Here is a 22,185-nt window from a genome sequence, read left to right on the forward strand (position 1 = left end):
AGAAGAATAGTTTTTCACTGCAGTCCTTGACATGATCCTTAACCCGGTGAGCTCTGAACTTGAGGAGACTCACCGTGGGTGTCCGTCAATGTGACAGCGCAACGTGACCGGCGCGGAGCTCTCGATGTCCCCTTCTGAGGCGGGCTCCTTCAAAGTCACGCCGCCACTTTCCAACCCTGTAGAGGAAAGAGAAAAACAGAGGAGACTGTAAGAGTAATGGCAGAGAAGGACAGGAGGAGACATTGAGTTAAGTGGGGGTCCTGTCATGTGTCGTCACGGGGCATGCTGCGATGATAATGGGAGCAGCGAGATGAAGGCACATCACCGTGACTTATGTGCAGAGACAGCACTGCACTCACAAGAACCGCCCGGGCCTTTACAGTGCTTTTTATGGACATTCAATGGACAGTTCATTGGCTTACTCTGTTAAAAAGGGCTACTGCTGTCAGAGCAACCCCGTAAAATCGGGCAGAAGGGAACAAAAGAACTGTTGAATCTTGTAGTTTTAAAAATTAACAAACAGTCCTTTAAAATGTCTTCAAACCTGATCAGGTGTGTCTCCATTACACCACAACAAAGTGAGGAGAGGCATCACTCACACATGTAACGCGAGACCTGATCAATGGTCGAGTGACTGATGAGAGTAAATGAAGGAAACAGATGCCGGGGAAATCGATCCAGTCGTCCCCTGAATGCATCTCGGTGTGAAATGAAGGGGAACGGCGTGGTTTTACCATTAAAGGTTGACACACTACACTGGGAAATATATATCAGATACATGCAGGATATCAAGAAATCATCACAGCAACAAATCATTCCTGCTTTCTCCTGAGACACAGCCAACATACGATCGTTTTTCAGTCTCAAAGGGAGACGACTAGATACATCTCATAATGTACCGAGGCATTTTATCCCTCTTTCAGTAAAAAATGATAGCTGTGGCTCCTGTAAGATAAACCTATTTGGTGTAGGCAGAAATGTAGTGTCAGCCTTAAAAACGCCGTATTTGATCTGATACAGCGCAGACATGGGAGGATATTAAAATGTCATAGTATGATTATCCTGGCCAAAAAGATTGCTCTTCAGAATATGAACCCAATCATCAAACAGTCTTAGAACTCTTAAAATAGTTTTTAAAAAACACTGGAATCACATTACCCTACAAATAAATCAAATGTTTTTTATGGCATCACAGACGGGACAGGGACACACTTTTGGGGAGAATATTCCTTGTAGTAAAAAACAAACAATTTAAAAATAAGGCATTAATAATCATAAGGTCCAACTGCATACATAAAGGATATAGAAATACATTTCAGACATAAGTCTGCTTTTTTGTCAACAATAATTGCAGTACTTAATTTATTAAAAATCAGGCTCTATTTTTCTTTACTCTCCCAAGATTGCGAGCTAGAGAGTTTGTTCTAGTTATGATGAATGTATAATGTATATTTTCTTATCCCTAATGTAGTACTGGCTAATATGTTGACAAATTCCCTGTTGCCGCTGCGCCTCATCCACGCTAAAGTCTACAGGATGATTAAATCAATATTTAAGTTATTTACAGTGCCTCCTTTGCAGAGTGACACCTTCGAATTGTCTCTAATAGAGCCTCGGTGTACTCTGCTGGAATTCCCCTTTCCCCGCTGAGTGTGTTGACTCTACAAATACTTAGTGTACACACTGAATGAGAACCTGGGCTAATAGTTGTTTACGTGATGAGATATAGGTCTGTGCTTGCATGATGAGCGGTAACTGTACACCTGGTGTGGTTGTTGGGAGCATAACATTCACTGAGAGAGCGCATTTGTTTGGGTTGCCCCCGATTATGCACGAGGGATGTGTGTGTGTGTGTGTGTGTGTGTGTGTGTGTGTGTGTGTGTGTGTGTGTGTGTGTGTGTGTGTGTGTGTGTGTGTGTGTGTGTGTGTAAGACATTCCATCGAGCTGCACTGCTATGGCCCGTGGCTCAATTCTGCGGCTGCATCTCTGCTGTTAGGAACCGCTATGAAATATGCATGGCATGAGCCTCTACCTGAGACAGCCGTGGAGAAAGGGGGGGGGGCACCAATAGTGAGGTCAGAGGGGGCGCTAAAGGAAGAGCTGTCACAATGAATTACCCAGGAACCTGGTATTACAATGCACCCTGGGGGATCACAGGAAACCCTCTCTACAGTAACGGGGCCCGCTCATTAGCTTCTTGCCGGCACAGATGCACCGGCAACTGTGAGCGCACATAACGCTACAGTGGATCAAATGTGTGTTCATGTGTGTGTTGGTGAGAAGTAAAACACAGTTCATGCTGCGCCCCGAAGCGCATATGCATGCGTGTAAATGTTTAAGAGTTCTGCAGACGATGCTAATTGGTTGAGTCAAGGTCGTCCCTAGTCTGCAGTGCCAGTAGCTTCGGTGAGGAGGAGGGGGAGAAGGGGATGAAGGCCACCTCAGCAACGGGGACCTGGGGCCAGACACTCAGACAGACCTGTTATTAGTGCAGTGGAAGCATAGCGAGGCCGATAAAACCAGACGGGGAAACAGTGAGTCACGGAGGAGGAGGAGAGAGTGAGAAGAGGTTGGGAAGGAACAACAAGTATCATGTGCAGCACGACTTGACATTTGGAAATGAAATAAAATAATTTTGTTTCAACCTGCCCGGAGTAACAGGTGGGTGTTTCCGCTGTCAAACTGTCAACCTTATAAGACAAGGCTAAATGCTACTCAGTGCTACTTTTATGACATGTGTAATTAAAAACGCATAGTTTTACGCTACGTTTTAGCACAGCGTCTAAAGTTCTCCTTAAAACCGAGAACACGAGACGACATCTTTTTGAGGGGTGTTATTAGTAATAATGTCCCCTTTCCTTATTCGTCACACCACTATCACATAACCCTATTCTGGAAGAAAATGATCGTCATGACCATCTGTGATTAATTCAACATGTATCATGTATTACAGGCATTGGTGTCCTCTATGCTAGCAGCTGTCGCGCAGCTAAACTCTCCTGCTACTGCCTAAATGCACAAACAGCAAGCTAATATTTAAGAAATGTACGACATTCTCCCAACAAAATCGGTCATGTAACAATGCAAAATGCTTGCTTTTGTTTTGTAATAGCGTTTGAATAAACAAACGAATAACTTTGCATGTAGCGTGAGAGTCCATGTGTTTTTCTGCTGTCAATTAAAAACAAATAAAAATAGTGATTCAATTTACAGATTTAAACATATGTCTGGTATGACTCATTGGGAAAACCCCATCACACCTTTTTACAGTTGTAAGAAATGTTTTACATTCCATCAGCATGAGTGTGAAATGAAGCTGAAGAACAGAGTGTTAGCAGTAAGAGAAACCATGGTAAGGTTTCACAGTGCGGGACGGACTGCTTGACCTGTGACCTGACAATCATTTGGACATCCTTGTCACTGTGTCAGGTTTCTGCCACTCCTGGCCTATTTGGTTCTATCGTAGGTTAAAAATCAATTCCTTATATTATTTCATTTCCACTCTGACCTGGATTTACACACAGTCGCACATTCTCACCCTTTACTCTGCTCATATATCTCAATTCACCTCTCAGGTTTCTGCAGCTGTCCCCTCGACAAACAGAAGGTGCTCTTTCATAACCTATTAGTGGCGAATACTTCCATGTAATCCCTCTCAGAATGCATGACTAAGTGTTGGAGCAGGCCTGGCAGCTAACGCCATAATTAGGGGCGTATAATTATTATGTTGGAGGCAGAGCAGGAAGTCCTATCAACACGGGGACGATAACAGATGAATTGGGAGGATATTGTCGAGGCAGATGCTCGGACCGTTCATTCCTCGCTGTGCCAAAAGACAGCTGCGCGTTCGCCTGCTTCACTCAATGAGCTGATTTGTTGCCATGGAGAAAGGTTTTTTGATGCAACACAGAGGCAAGGTGGATTGTGTTATCCAGGAGAGAGCTTAGGGTTGATATTTGACTGACGGCACCACATGGGCATGGAAAGAGCCAAAACATGTGGCCGAGTGGCTTCACAGTGTAAACTTTGTGCCCCTGGAGCCTTCCTGGGAAGGAAGCGTGACGGACTTAGCTTGCTGTTGGAGACGCGGTGTCAGATTTTATCAGCTGTGGTTGACAGGGGTCAACAGGCCAGGGGAAAGCAACTCCGATAGATGCTGCTGCTGTGACAGGCCCGAAAGAGAAAACAGGGAGAAAAGTCTGACAGTGGAGGAAAGTCACTCTGCGGGGAGAATGTGACACGTGGAGCATGGGTTATTAAGCTGCATTTTGTCAGCTAACAAAAGTGTGTAGGAATGATGACAGGAAGCGTGCTAGCCATCAGTGAGGATGCTCTAAAATAATAGCCGACCAAATGTAGGTTAAGGACACATGCTGTGTGATTAAATCGAGATGGCGTGTGTGTGCGTGTGGAAGTGGCTCTGTGATTTGAGAGATTAAAAAGAGAGGAATATTCGGCTGCCTGCCTGATCGTGTTTCCACTGCATGTCTTCCCTTCTTCCTACAATCACCGATTTCCAAAACACTGTCAGTTTCCATCTCGTTACCCCGAGTCCAGTGAAGCGTTGCCTCCAGGACCAACAAACATGCGGACAATGGTGGCGACTGAGACCGACGCCTCTGCTGGACGCGGACTCGCCGTGGAGACCCAATGACCGGACGGGACAAAAGGATAAGGGGGGCTTAAAAACCTCTATTAGTGAAAACAGAGCGGGGATAATTACTCTGAATAACTCTCAACTGGCAGGATTTGCCCACCCACCATTGAGACCGAGACAAATTAACTCTCTCTGCAAAAGGCGGGAGGGGGGGGAGGGGAAACCATCTACTCAAGTACAGTCCATGTACAGTACTGATTCCCCCCCCCCCCCGCAACCCACATTTTTACGAGTATGCACGCAAACTAGCACACACATGAGTGAACGCGCATGCAGGGTTAAAGCCGGAGGGGGTCTTTACTTTTGGACGTGCGCGGCTTTATCGCCCGTTAAATGCATGTTGGGGAAATATGAGAACATCTGTCACAACACGCTCTGATCCACCTAAAGTGAGCCAGAGATGGCCAGCCACCCGGCGCATTATGACAGAAAGACAAATGTGTGTGTTACGCGTGGACACATGCAGCATACAGGAGTGGTTGAGGATCATTTGGTACCTGTGCGTTGGTTTCAAGTATGCTGGAACTTTGTTTTTGGTTTCTCCTTTGGTTAAACTGAAGTCATACCTGACGAGGCTACCCCTGTTGGATTATCGAATTGATATGAAGCTATTGATGTTTTAATTTCTAGCATGTACTGTCCATTAATATCCACCTCTCATACAGTGGGGCAAAAAAGTATTTAGTCAGCCACCAATTGTGCAAGTTCTCCCATTTAAAAAGATGAGAGAGGCCTGTAATTTTCATCATAGGTATACCTCAACTATGAGAGACAGAATGAGAAAAGAAAATCCAGAAATCACATTGTAGGATTTTTAATGAATTAATTTTCAAACTATTGTGGAAAAAGAGTATTTGGTCAATAACAAAAGTTCATCTCAATACTTTGTTATATACCCTTTGTTGGCAATGACCGAGGTCAAACGTTTTCTGTAAGTCTTCACAAGGTTTTCACACACTGTTGCTGGTATTTTGGCCCATTCCTCCATGCAGATCTCCTCTAAAGCAGTGATGTTTTGGGGCTGTCGCTGGGCAACACGGACTTTCAACTCCCTCCAAAGATTTTCTATGGGGTTGAGATCTGGAGACTGGCTAGGCCACTCCAGGACCTTGAAATGCTTCTTACGAAGCCACTCCTTCATTGCCCTGGCGGTGTGTTTGGGATCATTGTCATGCTGAAAGACCCAGCCACGCTTCATCTTCAGTGCCCTTGCTGATGGAAGGAGGTTTACACTCAAAATCTCACGATACATGGCCCCATTCATTCTTTCCTTTACACGGATCAGTCGTCCTGGTCCCTTTGCAGAAAAACAGCCCCACAGCATGATGTTTCCACCCCCATGCTTCACAGTAGGTATGGTGTTCTTTGGATGCAACTCTGCATTCTTTCTCCTCCAAACACGACGAGTTGAGTTTTTACCAAAAAGTTCTATTTTGGTTTCATCTGACCATATGACATTCTCCAATCCTCTTCTGGATCATCCAAATGCCCTCTAGCAAACTTCAGACGGGCCTGGACATGTACTGGCTTAAGCAGGGGGACACGTCTGGAACTGCAGGATTTAAGTCCATGGCGGCGTAGTGTGTTACTGATGGTAGCCTCTGTTACTTTGGTCCCAGCTCTCTGCAGGTCATTCACTAGGTCCCCCCGTGTGGTTCTGGGATTTTTGCTCACCGTTCTTGTGATCATTTTGACCCCACGGGGTGAGATCTTGCGTGGAGCCCCAGATGGAAGGAGATTAGCAGTGGTCTTGTATGTCTTCCATTTTCTAATAATTGCTCCCACAGTTGATTTCTTCACACCAAGCTGCTTACCTATTGCAGATTCAGTTTTCCCAGCCTGGTGCAGGTCTACAATTTTGTCTCTGGTCTCCTTTGACAGCTCTTTGGTCTTGGCCATAGTGGAGTTTGGAGTATGACTGTTTGAGGTTGTGGACAGGTGTCTTTTATACTGATAACGAGTTCAAAAAGGTGCCATTAATACAGGTAACGAGTGGAGGACAGAGGAGCCTCTTAAAGAAGAAGTTACAGGTCTGTGAGAGCCAGAAATCTTGCTTGTTTGTAGGTGACCAAATACTTATTTTACCGAGGAATTTACCAATTAATTCATAAAAATCCTACAATGTGATTTCCTGGATTGTTTCCCCCATTCTGTCTCTCATAGTTGAAGTGTACCTATGATGAAATTACAGGCATCTCTCATCTTTTTAAATGGGAGAACTTGCACAATTGGTGGCTGACTAAATACTTTTTTGCCCCACTGTATATGTATCTGCTCGTGTCATATTTGAAGGTGTGTTAGCATACTTCTGTAGAGGACTTGCTAAAAGCCTCTTCAAGCAGCCAATTTCAAAGGCCTCCTTTAAAGGCTTCTTGATACGATGCCCTAAAAACACCCTCAGAGGCAGATGGAGAATCAATGCAAGCAAGCACGTACGTACGCTCATTAACACCCAAGAATAAGGACATTTCATATCCCAGCACATTGGTACTACAAATTGTTGAGGAGTTTAAAAGGGGCACATTTAAGCGGTCTTGTGTCATATTTAGAATGTTCATTTGAATAAATAACTCTCCTATTTAATCATTTTCTCTAAATGCGTGTCAGAGCATTTCGCATCTAAAATGAATTACCACTTGTAAACAAGTGTCAACACACTGTAAATTACAATTAAATACGAGTTCAGCAAGAACAAATTTGACTTTTAGAAATGACAGAAATACTCCACCTTCCTTCCAATAAAAACATTCCTCTTTTCCAATGTGTGGGAATATTAATGGCGTGGCAGGTACTGAAGTTCATTCTGGGACACTGTGTGAGATCTTAAAGCAGGTCCTCCTGGTCTAACATGTTTTTTACTTTCTTTAAATGTGTGGGAGTGTTTTCTGTTGAGCTTCATTGACACACTGCATCATGTTTATTGAAACGCATAAAAGCCAAGCTTTCAAAATCAGACAAGGATTGGAAAACCGATGATATCCTTCCGTTTATCTGGCTCAAAATACATTGAACCCTCATGTCATGGCAGCCCACAGATATCCACTGGTGGAACACAGAACACAGAGCAGGGGTTAAACCTTCGCCCGTCTCTCAGTCTGCTACTAGGAGGTCCGGACTCTCATCTGTTCTTGTAATCAGCCTTTGAGAGGGTAACATCACCGCAGAGAGAAACCTCCCGGCTGAATGTAGCGCGGGAGGACAACAAATTCCAGATGGAGCCATTTTTCACCCCGCTTTGCTTTTACTACCGCCATCAGGACAAACTATCTCTCTGTTTGCGAGACACAAAGGCTTTTTCAGCAACAAATGGTACCTGAGGGCTTACCACAATACGTGAACAAGGTTGTTATTTATCCCAAACGGGGCCATGCAGAATTCCCATGGCTTCCTGTGAAACTTAAGAGGGTCGTTGAGGTTTGGGTAGCGGGGCTAAACAACAAAATTAAAATACTATTCTGTCTCAACTTAACGGGACAAGAAAGTGAGGGAAGGAGAAGCCTGATGTGGATTAAAAAGCTGCAGGAAGGTGGGCAGAGTTAATATTAAAGTAAATAATTATATAGCTAGAAAGCAATTTACTCTGCTCAGTAATTTTCAGACAAAAGCCTCTTGATGGTATATGGGAAAAGAGAGTGTTGCACAATGGAGGAAAAAAAAAAAAGATACAAGCAATAAGAAACACATGCTATCCACGTATCCAGTTTCCTTTGGAGAGAGGAAGCCACAAAGAACGAGGCAACAAGGTGGAAACATTCCTGCAGCTCATACTACCCGTCATCTTATCCCGGGACTTTTGTTTGGCGTTTTTGATCCAGAAACTGGATGCACGCCCTTGTTGCCATTATGAAACCAGCTGGCGATGTTTCACTCGGGAAGTCTTATTAGAATGAGGGTGAGAACAGGTCGAAAAGAAACACTCACACTTGATATTGAAGGAGGCGTTGGTGGAGTGGAGCAATTCTCCCAAGACCAAGTTTGTTGCTACGCATTCGAAGTTTCCCGCGTCCAACTGCCGATCCACCGCGGTGAACTTGAGGTTGCTTCCCTCCAGGAAGCGCCGCTCGCTGTGTTCCAGGCGCTGGCCGTTGTGAAGCCAGCTGTACGTGATGTCGGCCGGATCGCTGACCTCGCAGCGGAGCATGGCGCTGCGGCCGTGCAAGGCATCCTGGGACTTGGGCTCCTTGGTGAACTGGATGGCAGAGGCCTGGATGGACAGCACTGAAAGGGGGGGGGGGGGGGAAGAGAGAGAGAGAGAGAGAGGGCGAGAGCGAGAGAGAGAGAGAGAGAGAAAGTCAATGACAGAGGATTAGAATGGTGCTGCTGTTAACATTTTACAGCTTTTTCCGTTCATTAAGTGTATGCCATAGCGACCACTTAGCCCGCTGGAGGAATGTGATGTTTAGACAATACTGGCGAGCTGTGAATTATTTTCTCGTAAAATTATAAGACCCGATGTCGAGAAAATACTTTTTCCTGTTAGGCTCCACCAGGAAAAATTGATCTGGGTGATCTAATATACACACATTCACACTCACACACACTAACACGGGTGCTTCACAGTCATGTGCCATCAGCTCAGGGAGACACGTCTCTTAAACAAGACATTGAAGCTCACACATCCTCACGCACACTCTAATCTTTTCAGTTCCCCCTCGTGTGTGTGAGGTTTGTGAGAGAGACATGTTTTCTGCTCTATTTACTCTCATCCCACTGGAGAAAAGGACATGAGTGTGAGTTGATTTTGATAAGTTGATGTTATAAACTAAGTTACATTTAGTAAAAAAAACACAGCACGAGTAGTTCTATGTAAATAAGTAACTCATTTGTTCCCGTTTTCGCTATTTTAAAATCCCCTTCACTGAACAACCAGAACTTTAAAAAAGCTTGTCTGTGACAACACTGCAGTCACGCTGAATGACTTGTTAAAAACTGAAATTGTGATCGTTTTTGACTGATATCGCGATTTGCAATGTGATTCCTATACTAAAAACAATGATCATTTTAGCTGACCAAATTTTCCATTAAAAATATGTTTAAATGATCATGGTCTTTTTTGAGCAAGGATTTCTCCCCCAAAAATGTTTGGTAGACCCAAACATCTCTGCAGAATGGTAATAGCACATATGTTGTTACAAATATTGCACCTCCTGCTATTTGAATATTGAACGAGTCCATTTTGCTATTTAGAGACATGTGTGCTTAACTGTTCAGCCTTGTGTAAACACGTATTAACAGTTAGGATAAATGAAAAAAATATCTTCATATAGTATTATTTTAAGTATTCTTATTTTTTTTAATTGAAAAACAATAAGCATTCTTAGATTGCTTTCTCCAGCACCTTTTGGCATATCTACTGCATAAAGGTTGTATCTACCTGCTGTTGCAAAAACAAACAAAACACAGCACAACATCTTTCAATGGTAATCTAAATTCATGACAAATCCTGGAAACAATAGGTGGAGTAGGAATTGGCAGACTCCAATTTGAACTCAGCAGCTGCCCCACTTTCTTGTTGGAACACTTTCACAATGAACCTCTCATGATCAGGATCCATCCCCAAAGAGTGTCAAGGCAGGCCCTCATGAGCCCTGAGCAACACAATGTTATCATACCCGATGTCAGGGCTTGTTATCATTGGGAACGCTCCACTGCTAGGGTCGATTTAGCATGACTACACCTGCACAATGGTGTGTGTGCTCATGTGTGTGTGGAATCATGGCCGATTGCAAGACTGGAGCCAGGTAAAAAAAGGGGGATCTTTCAGTAACGTTAAATCAAGGAGCCTGTTGAAGATGAGCCAAGGTAATTCCTCCGTCTTTGACCCTCGTCATCCCGCCGCTCCGTCCTCCTGCTGCCCGTCCATCTGTGCATCAGGCTCACCTTTGTCTCAGCTGCAGGTGGCTCCAGCTGATGGACAGGCAGGCAGAAAAAGGCACCAGGGGAGGAAGGGCAAGACATTCAGCCTTTTATGCTCCCTAAGCTTAGATTTTTAAAGAACCAAATCTTAAGACGTGGGAAATCAGTGAGAATAAGAGACCGAAATACCATCTCCGTTGCAACGGGTTAGATAAGTGGAACAAACTGAGCCGTATGCATTATGGATCACATACAGGACTGTCCCGTGTGCTCTTGAGTGTTCCTGCACATAAAACCTTTTGTTTAAGTAACGTGCTGTTGTGGCTTTGCTGTGACTGATGACTTCAGCATGAATGCTCCAGCTCTCTCTATCAAGAGCGTCCTTTTTAAATATGGTAAAACAGCTGGGTTTGATGGGGCAATGACACTATACCAGTGTTATTATTTCTAGTCCATTATTCTTGTTTTTAATTCACCAGGTCTGCCAGCCAGGCAGCCAGCCTGGTTTCTTTGGGGGAATTGATTTTCTTTGTTGAGGAGACACTGTATTTCAGGTCACGGCACCCTGGCCTCTATTTCAGCTGTAAATAAACTGTGGGAGATAAATCTAAAGGCTTGAGGAGAGACACCTGCTGCCCCATGATTGACTTTCACTTTATGATCTGAAACAATATGTGACACATGGGTTCAAGCTTCACCTCTTCACCTCCATTTGAGCACCCTTGACTGAAGTTACATCCATTTCAAATATTTTTTTCATAGATTTGATATCTAAAGGCAGCTTCTTTTATTCTTATTTTCTTTGCATGCTCTGTTTCCACATGGGTCTTGTTACTCAGTCTTTATACACAGACAGACAAAAAACAGAGTCAATCAGCAAAAATAATGATGATAAAGGGCCCTATTAAGCTCATTTTCAGGTTCATATTTGTTTTTTGTGCCTCTACTGTGACCTGTCTCCATGCTTTAATGTTCAAAAAGCTCTTTATTTTTCTCATACTCCCTGTGCTGTAGCACCTCTTATCACCCTCTGTCCTAAACTAGAGCCCAGTCTGCTCTGATTGGTTAGCTAGCTTGATCTGTTGTGATTGGTCAACCGCTTAGAGATGTCCAGCCCCATAGCCTACAATTGTTAAAGTGCTAGCCAATAGAAGCGCTAGTGTTACATTAAGATGTCACTATGTTACAGAAGTAAACAAAGGTTTACAATCGAGTTGTTTCAGGGCAGGGCGGGAGTGTGTGGGATAGAAAACTCCATTTGACATGAATAACACACTACATGAAAGGGAAAATGTAAAAAAAATGTGATGATTGGCTGCTTTTTTCACTATTTTATCTCGTTAAAAGTTAAACATATTTGAGTTTTGAACAGCTGCAAGCATCTCGAAAGGTCACATTGAGCTCTGAGAATGTTTGATTTACTAATAATGGACATAATGTTTCATGCTTCATTCTGACATTATCTGAACTGAACTGAGTATAATCACCACAGGATTTATATCAAATGATTATTCTAACTTTTCTATTGTATTAGCAAGTCATCTCTTACAATGAGAGGCTGATCTTTTGTTTCCATCTGAATAAATGTAGGATAAAAAAAACCGACAGATGGGTTAAAGAGTTATCCCTAACATCCACCTCAAACATCCCATCAATAATAATGTCCACAGATGTGCACGCTGCCTCCATGCCAGCCCTGGAGCCGGAGTGTGAGGTAGCGTGCCAACCTCGGTCACACTAAGCCTCCTCTGTGTACGCCGTTGTTACGAGCTTTGGTTGATGGTCGCATTTGAGATGCGCGTTGACACACAGTATGAGAGTGTGTGTGTGAAGAGGGAAAGGTCCCAGCAGAGACGGCAAACACAGATAAGGTGTTCTCCCATACCACAGGATGACAGACAAGATCGAGACGGAGGGTGGAGTGAGGCAGTGTGCCAACTCTTACTGTACTGTTAAACCGTGACCTACATCCCTCAGACACCCGGCCTCTCCAACACTGCCATACATAAACAACAGACACACACATTCGTACACACAAAAGACGCAGCTGCCACCTCCGATCACCTCTTATTCGATGATGCAGACATGCTGCAACAAAGCCATGCTACTGAAGCTCTGCCCATATGAGAAATCATTAAAGTTTGGGTCGCACTGAAGGGAATGTTGGCTCTTCACAGAGGGACTTTCAAAGAGATAAGCGGGGCGGACTCTATCTAAACTCCTACTAAGGGCCCTTCAAAGTGAGAGTGGTTGAAAGGTAGCGTTACAGATAACAGGGAATAAACAGAAAGAGCGGACACATGATGGGAATTTTCTTTGGACAACAACGCTCTCATTCTAAGACTGTGAGCACAGTGAACTAACGAAAGCACAAGGGTACAGTAGGGCAGAGTAAATCATTAAAAGGGTACTGGGTTAGGGTTAGGGCTATCCATTACCAAAAAAAAATAACTGCAAGCTAAAAAAACAAAGCTGTAAGCCTGATTTGAGTAAGCAAAAGCATTTGACATGTTTTTTAGGCCTCAAAAGAGTGCAAGCTTTTCAAAATAACTTGCTCAAGTGTTGAAATAATAGCTTTAATCAATTAGTATTCTTGTTAACGGTAGATCGTTTTTAGGATTAATAGTTCATTAAAAAGGAATGTCATTAAATATGGATTTCAATTTCAGTAACTTCATCTAAATGACATAGAAACAGAAAATGCTGACACTTTTGAGAAGTTATAACAGCTGAATGTACAGCATATTAATCAATAACAGTCTTGATATTTAATTTATAGTTAAAGTTTCTGTTCATTGACTATTCAATTCATTTAAAATAAAGTAGATTTTTCGAACAGTAAGCTTCATACCAACATTGAAATATGATGTCTTATTATATCAAACTTGTAGAAAGCTGTGCTAGTTCTCCAGGGAGCCTCCATCTCCACACAGATTAGGAAAAACAGAAAACAAAAAAGTCTCAATCAATACTCACTTGCCGGGAAAGCAGGCAGCGGATACGTTAATGCACCCGGATGAGCCGCTATCGACATGAAATATTAATAGTTCGTTTTTCAAAATAGTTCTAAGTTTCCCTGGATTTGGATCAAGGTATCTGGGAAGGATTTGGAAGCGAGAGAAAGTAGGTTAAAGACGGAGGAGGAAAATGCTGAGAGGTAAAATATCTGCGCAGGGATTTTCCTCTTCATCTCAATGCTCTGCCGACCCCATTAAGCCCGGCTCGGCTGTCAGGCTGTCAGGTGGAAGTCGCCTCAAAGTCGGCCTGACAGACAGAAACAACCATAATGGGCTCATCAGCAGCCAACGCCTCCCTCCTCTCCTTCTCAACTTTGTCTGTTGGTTCAGGGACGCAAAGGTGCCCCAGTGGAATCATGTTTCCAGAAAAAACGTGGTTGTATCAGCTTATTATGGAATGCAAGCTGTAGGTGTGTCAAAGGAAGATCGAGGGGGAAAAAAGGCTCTGTATTTCCAATATTTTTTTAAAGATAAGATCCTATAATTCCTTCTGATAAGCATCTGCAATAAGGCGTTTTGAGGTAAGATAGGGTGACGACGAGCGGGGCTGAAAAACATGCCTGAGGCTGCAGGAGGTTAAAGGGGAAGCCGCCCCACACATGCACAGACACAAACAGCAGCACCCACAAATACTTGGCACCAGTCCCACCCATCCAGTCTCCTCCTGTGGGAGCTCAAGAAGCCCCTATGTGTGTGATTTCACGGCCTCTCAGTGGACCGTGTCGGGGCGAGACAGCTGCTCTGAGATGTTTCGGAGTGACAGGACAGCAGAGCGGGGAGTTCTGAGCGTTGCCGACGGAGCGCGAGACAGTGATTTGAGCGTGGCGACTATTAGATGTTTATCTCCAAAACGGCTCTGACTCCGTGACATGCAATCCCTAAACTGTAACTGCTGCAGATATCCATTAAACAGTGTTATTCTTTGGGAGTTTTAAGTATGTATTCCATTAAAAATGTCACTATGTCTGCCATAGCTAAGGAAGACATTTCTACCATCCATGATCACTTTATGTTCTCTACTCCCTCCTCCCCCCAGCCCCAACATCTACATAACCCAATTAAGGATGAGAGCAGCATGACTCCAAATAACATCAGCTCTCTTTGTTCAAACACTCAAACAAACAGTGAGACTTCAAAAGAGTACCAACAAAAAAGGGAAATGGCAGGGACAAGTTGAGAGAGTCTGTGATCGGATCAATTATTAACCGAGAGTTCCCAAGAGACCTTGGCATGATTTGGGAACAGAATGAGAAATGTTATTTTGTTAATGGCAACCGGGAGGTCAGACATGGGCCATGAGACTGAGCACAGACTGGAAAAACATGGCATCAATTTTTCAGCAAGCAGAGGATGGGAAGAGGAGGAACACTGGGGACGAACGACTCTCTCTTTGAAAGCATCTATTGTAGCTGCTGCTATGCCGAATGACATGGAAGTCCCACTGTAGTCCGGTCAACTTTTTGAGGAAAATATAAGATTCAAAATCAGGGTAGATCCACCAGTTAAGAAGAGCCTTTCTAAAAAGTGCTCCATTAAACAAGTCAGGAGAAAAATGATTATATTTCCAGCTATTTCCACAAGATCTTGAATGCCAAGCTAACTCAATTAGCATTCCTACCACGGTGGCTGTCACAGAGCGAAGAGGAGAAGAGCCTGCACTGTCAAGGGGGGACACTATGGGAAAATAAGATTTGTGCCTTATTTGTTTTTAACCTAGTTTAGTCCTGTGGTATCTATAAACCTAAGGAGTAACAACTGAAATTAGTTACATGAGGAGAGTTGGCCTTGAATCCCGCCGCAGATTCTTTGTGTTGTTTAATTATTACACTAAAATCATGAAGTGTTTTAAAGTGTAGATGACAATTTGTGTAGGAAAAAGTCTTTATGATATTTGGGCCATTTATATTCCAGAAGGAGTACATGCTTGGTACCTCAGCTTGTGTCCAGAGTATTATATTAAAAAAAAGGTTTTAAACAAATTCCTGCCTAACGTAGCAGATCCAGACAGGTGGAGACCACCACATCTGATTATACAATCACTGATTTTTTAGAATGATAAAAAAACTCTCTTTACTGAATATTACCAAAAAGATCCGGACCAAAAGACTACTATCTCAAACTGTAGATACTCTGTTTGAGCCATAAGGCTAACCAGGAGGAAACACAGTAGTATCTCTTTCCATTTCCATCTATTCTATACAAGTAGCAGCCACACAGCAGCCAAAAATATGTAATATATAGAACAATCCATCATATCTTGATGAAGTCTGATAGCTTGGATGTGTGCATGCTGGCATTTGCAGAGGGAGGCTGATAACCATCTCTCACAGTGCAGGCAAGCATGTCTTTAAAAACTGAAATAAAACCTCAGATGGAACAATGGGAAAAGGCTTCATCCATTTGTGTTTGTGGATCAAGATGTCAGGGAGATAAATTGGCGAGGGAATGAAGGGCAAACGGGGAGCACCGGAGCCAACTGACAGAGATTTCATTGCCTGTCAGCAAATGTGTGTTTGTGAGAGTGTGTGTGTGAGTTTTTCACTGATCGAGATGCCTCCCCTGGCTTCCTCTTTGAAAAGTGGTTGGCAGAAACCAGAATAAATAAAACAGGTATGGCAACATGATGAACTGCATTTGGATTCATAAAAACAGCTTGATTTCTTGGTTCTCCAATTGTAAAACAGTTATATTTGATGGTTCATAAAGCGATGTTAAAAAAAGAAATAAAAGCTCATCCCAGTTACTGATGTCAAATTGAGTTTATTTTGCATTTCCGTGCTTCAGTGAGCTCTGCGTCAGTATTTTTAACAATGCTGTGTGTCAGGAACATTTAGCGTGTCCGACAGAGAAATCGGCAGTGCGTGAAGCTGAAATGGCGCCCAAACAAAGAGGTCAGCCGTCTTACTTAACCTGACAGCAGAGACGCTAAACAGAGAGTCAGAGCAGGTACAACGTCTCTGTCAAACCATTGGAACGGGAGTGACAGAAGAAGTCATCACAGACTGACCTCATCGTTGACCTCCATCAGCTCTTGTAGACTTAAACTCAACAAGGTGACTTTGTTACTTTGACTTTTTATTATCAATTCATCTTTGACTGAAGGTTAAAGCCTTTGAATTGTTTGTTCTGTCTGATCTAAAGTCCCACACCCTCATCTATTTAATTTACAGTGATATAAAAACTAATCCTTGAAACATTTATGGAAGGATAGCTTATACTTTCATTCCTGTGTGCTAAATATGAAGCCTGTAGGCAACACATTTAATTGAATGTTTTTCCAAAATGTGGTTTGCTTTGACCCTGTCTTACATTCTATTAAAAAGGCATTAAAATCATAAACTTCAACACAATCAATCAGTCATATCAATTAACAGAAAAATAATTGCCAACTATTTTGATAAAAAATCAATTGTTAGTCATTTTCATGACGAAATTGCAGGAGATGTTTATTTAGAGCCTCTTTAATATAGAGATTTCCTGCTTTTCTCTTTTTATACAATAATAAACTGAAGATGAACCGACAAAACACAAAGTCATCACCCTGGTCTATGAGAAACTGGGCTGGACATGTATCACTTGTTCCTGCCATTTTATTGCCTTAATATTAATTTAGAAGATATTGGCAGGTTAGTGAATAATGAAAATAATCATAACGCGTGACCCTTTAAATGACTGGTCATTTGTGTTATATTGATCAACTTCTATGTACAGAACAAATTCAGTGAAAGAAATCTTAATATATCCAATGCAGGGTTCCTTTTCAGGGTTTATAAATGACATCAGAGGCTCGTACAAGGGAACATTCAGGTGGGAACAAACATACCAGCCCTGATGGGCCATCACAGAGGCACCCCCACTCCAACAAATTAAAATGGATCAAAGTAATAAAAGAAGGAGTCCCCGCTGTCGGTTTGCCATTACATCAAAAAAACCTGACCCCAGGTACAACTCTCCTCTCTGTGCCGCATGCATCAGCAGAGCTCATCTGTGTTCATTCCTCTGCTCCTAATTGAAAACCGTGTTCAAAGCAGCAGGGCCGGGCAGCCTTTTTACAGCTAACGCTGGTATGCACACCGGTACCTTTACTCAATCGCTGCTCTCATTGTGTCAGCTAATTGCCCTGTGGAGGGGTCTCGCTCTGCAAAGCCACTTGCTCGTGGGCCGGGCTCATTATAACAAACCTCGGTGAGATCACTATCAGTTTATGCCTGTTACTTTCCATCTTGCTGCTGACAGCAGGAAGAGAGCTCTGCACCCATTACATGGAGACACCCCCACCACCCCCAGCTTATTATCAGGCAACATTGGCATGGCAACATGCATGCAACCTATCCAGGTGGACCATATTTTTTGCTCCGCTCAACCCTCAAACAACAGTCATCCACTTTGAAATCTCTTAACATTAGCTCTGTTTCCAGGAACATGACACTGATGGCATGAACGGTGTTTCTCAAATTCATTTTCCTTAAAAAATAAATGATCCAACATGGCATTTTGACAGAAGTATGTCTCCTCTCCTGCACAGAAATGCACTCTCATGCTATCTAACGAGCCGCTGCTTGCCAGCACACCTCTGCCTTTGAAATGAAGCAGTGCTCCATATGGTCTCCATGACAGGGAAATAATAAAAACACTCATATGTAACATGGGGGGGGGGGCAGGGGGAGACAGGCGTCAGCCATAAATCTCTTAATAAGCGCACCGGGAGGCGGTCAACAGCATCAAAGTGTTGGCTGGGCCACACCCAGACTACCCTTCAAGTGTGCGTTAATAGGCCACCCATCCTCGGCCATTACCGCCTCATTATTAGTCGTACTGCAGGGGGCTTAAGGAGGGGACCGAGGACTGGGACTTATTTAGCCTCTGGGGAATACTAGTGTGGATCTTCATTATTGGCAGGGGAAAAAATCATAGAATCAATCATAGATCATTTTTGAGGCAGGAAATATAGGTCACTGAATAACTTGAATCAGGATTATTTTTTTCATAACATTTTTTGTTTTTCTGAATATATATTTTTTTTAATGGTAGATAATGTACACTTCTATCACAATTTTTACTTCCACCTCACCAATTTGTAGAGTTTGCATCAAATAGTGACTTTAATTTTATCTCATTGCCAAGGTTATCTAACTCTAACACTAAGCGTAGCATCACAGTGTCATGCTATTCGGTCAAAGTGTTTGATGATTAAATGGCAGTTCCCGGAGCTCGATCAGCTTGCTCTGGACAAATGGAGCTTGAGTCTATGAAGAAGCCTTTTCGAGAAGATATGAGCCGTGTCTCTCAGCACCCCCCTCCCGCTTCTCTGTCCCTCCACACGAGTCTTCATAACTGTCAGGCTCTATCTAAAATAGAGACATCTGAGAACGGGCAGCTCTCAACAATTTTCAACACCCACTCATAAAGGGCTGACTGTTGAAACACAGGCAGCCTAATGCGTCTGTGTGTGATCCGTCCGTGCCGAGAACATGAGCTGATGAGGAGGAAGAAAAGAGAACAATAAAGAAAAGAAAGACTAACTGAGAAAAAGGTTATTCATTTTGTGTGAGAATAACGATGATGATGAATAAACCTTTACGGAGTCTTCATGTGATCCTGGCCATTGTAGGGACATAGCTATTATTAACCAAGGTGCACAGCAATCTGGAGCCAAAACCATGCCTGGCAGCTGCACTCTTTCAAGACACAGTGAATATGAGAGCAATTATTAGATTAAAGAGGATTAGGCTTTGCTCAGGTAAGGCAGTTCCTGTCTCTTTGGTCCTGAAAAACTGGGCACTAATCCAGTAATGACACCACTTTGAGAGGGAAAACTGAAACGTGCAGTGGAGGAGAATAAAGGAGGGCCTTTTTCCCCCCACTTTTTCACATGTACAACAAATGTTCTAAACATAGCCTAACGAAAACAGTTAAAAGAGTAAGTGCTATAACTACCCTGCAAGGAGCATGAGTTGAAACTAACAGAGGGGTTAGTATCAAACTAAATATAAAGGAACAGTCAAACATCTGAGGTCACACTCAGCAATTGTTTCCCAGCATTAAGAGCTAAAGATGGAAGATTAGGTCACAGGGAAACAGAAGAGCTTAGCCGTTTGCAGCCAGGCTGAACATTGATAGACGTTTGCTTCTAAAGTGGGAGTTAGAGCGGCTGCGTGGTTAAATCTTCATTTGCGGGCTTGTAGACGTTGCCTCACCAGAGTAATATATGACGGATATGAGATAAAGCAGAGGCTAGAAATGGGATTCAGTTTCCAAGTGTCTTGCATTCTGAAATATGATCTGTCAGGATGAACAAGTTTCAATGGATTAAACAGAAAGAGGGGGGGGGGAAAGCGCCGCCAAACATGTGGACTTGGGACGGAAACTTTTGAGAGTAGCATCATCTCGGGACAATGCATCTCCTGAGTGACAAGAGCTGCTTTTCGCATCAGTGGAAGTAATAAATGGTGGTTCCCTCACTGGCTCTGGCAGCAGATGGGCGCTGAGTCCTTGGCTGCCGGCGCCGGTCTCCTCTCTGCAGGCTCTGGCTAATGCCTGCACCCGACATGAGTGCCAACCAGGAATGTGGTGGCACTCTACAATCCCTCTGGCAAACTACCCCAGTGTGAAGGGGAGGGAGCCAAGATAAGAGGAAAGTGAGAAGAGAAGACTTTTAAAATAAAGGGAATAAAAGAGAAGAAAATGACGGCGTGTTTCAGCCTATGTTATACTCGGTCATTCAGGCTTTTGGCACCATAAGGCTGTAAAAGGGAGAGAGGTACATTCATTACTCTATCACTGTCTCACACTGAGGAGGACATGAGATTGCAATGGAGATAAACCAATCCCTCGAGTATGACGATTTCATTCCAGGTCAATCCAAAGCCACGTTCCTGCTGCAACATCCAACTGCTAATATATCGAAGGGGGATAATTAAAAAAGGAGGTTTGAAATGAAATTCCTCCACCAGGTCATAATCTAACGAGACAGATTAGGAGGACAAGTAGATGGAATACTTAATGATGGACGGATGGATGCTTTGTGAGAGTCAGAATCTCTCAGTCACTCAATGGGGCTCCAGAGGACAATAAGGATTCCATTAAAGCTCAGTTTTTCTCTCGTCTTGCCGTCTCTCTCCATCACACTATAACAGTCCATCAACCATTGGCCTTCGAAAGCCTGTCTTCAAAAGCTTGGTGAATCCCTCTGGTATACGCAGTCTGCAATATCCTCATCTGACAGTGGAACAGTTGTTATTGTTCTAGTGTACCCTGAGACCAAGCTCTTGACTAAACTGACAAAACATACCCGACCTCTGACATATGAGTTCATGAAAGAAAGGCTAGGGGGAAGCGTTTATTTACTTTGCCTATTCCATTCAGAAAAATGGATTTAAGATATGGGTGGCCTCCTGGCCTCTCCATATCCCCCTCTCCCTCCCCCTCCTTCCACACACAAACACACATAGATAAAAGGGAATAAAACAGGCCTGGCATCCAGGAGCGCTCGGCTCTGTGGGTTAGGTTTCCTAGCAGAGCTTGGCTGGCTCTGCAGAGCGACCTCAGTGTAGTCACCACAGTTTAATAAACTGTAACCTTGCTGGACAGACGTCTACTGTAACTGCAGTCCCTGGAGCCTGTCCTGCTGCAAGAAAGGTTTCTAAGACTGCGGACCACATAGGTGTTTTTATGAACCTATCGACTTTGTACACACCGAAGCAGAAAGGATCAGCATCCACCCATAAAACGTTTTTTGTTTGAAATGCATAACTTTTGACACGTTTAGGCCAAACAACACCCACATTTTTGTTGTCTATGCTAACAGCTGATGCAGTCAAATTCTGCTTTTATAACGCTACTACTGCTAACATGCACCGGAAGCAAGGAATTATTCAAGTAATTAGTGAAAAAGACCACGTCCAACATCGTTATTAATGTACTTCCTGCAAATCCCGGCATGCGCATGTCTAGTGTTTGTCAATGGTCGTGCAAAATGAAAAAAATATCAAGCAGCAAAAAAAAAGAGAGAACTGCCTAATCCAGCCTCCCTAATTTAAAGCACACAGCTGGGTCCGACCCTAACCCTAGCCACTGAAGGAAAACGATCCAACTAGAGGCTGACATGAAGCACGTGGAACTAATTGTACCCTTAATGAGAATGTGTGTCATCTTAATAGAATCTGACATCAAAAGCATCCCATTATGAGCGCTAAAGAGCCGGTGAGTGCGTCGCTGCAACGCGGTTCCTGGTGTGTTTCATGCATCTGCAACCCAAATGATTTTAATTAGGTTGTATTATCTTTTCATTAAGGAAAGCACGCGGTGCCGTCTTGTTGGGAGAGCCAGCAGGTGGTCCGTTTGCACAGCCATGAAGAGCGATGAGAGGAAAAAGGAGGGGGGGGGGGGGGTAACCTATTTCTGTACTTTACTGTATTTTGGTTTATAACACCCTGATATGATCCGGTACCTCTATACTGAGTCCAGTTTGAGTCTACATCCAGATGAGACAGGATACAGTTCACACCTGGCATCGGAATCTGGTGAATGATGTGTAATGAATGACCACCTGTTGGAGTTTTAATTTATTTCATAAGGTGAAAAACCCAGCTTGAATTTCAAAGACGTCCCCTCATTTCACAGAGTGCAACATTTCAATGTTGTTTAGATGAATT

General features: G+C 43.3%; 1 protein-coding gene across 4 annotated transcripts in view; it reads right to left on the minus strand.

Annotated features, from left to right (window-relative positions):
- ptk7b (protein tyrosine kinase 7b) overlaps positions 1-22,185 on the minus strand; it is a 77,102-nt gene that overhangs the window by 23,338 nt on the left and 31,579 nt on the right. For 3 of the 4 annotated variants that reach the window (XM_063875452.1, XM_063875454.1, XM_063875451.1), the window contains 2 exons: positions 8,580-8,876; positions 74-176 (listed from right to left, as the gene is read on the minus strand). In XM_063875452.1, coding sequence (XP_063731522.1) covers positions 74-176; positions 8,580-8,876 — 400 coding nt within the window. Of the gene's footprint in view, positions 1-73; positions 177-8,579; positions 8,877-13,490; positions 13,772-22,185 lie in introns of those variants that run through there. The other variant, XM_063875455.1, reaches the window with a different exon arrangement.

This window comes from Eleginops maclovinus, chromosome 22 (assembly GCF_036324505.1).
Source record: "Eleginops maclovinus isolate JMC-PN-2008 ecotype Puerto Natales chromosome 22, JC_Emac_rtc_rv5, whole genome shotgun sequence".
Classification (NCBI taxonomy): domain Eukaryota; kingdom Metazoa; phylum Chordata; class Actinopteri; order Perciformes; family Eleginopidae; genus Eleginops; species Eleginops maclovinus.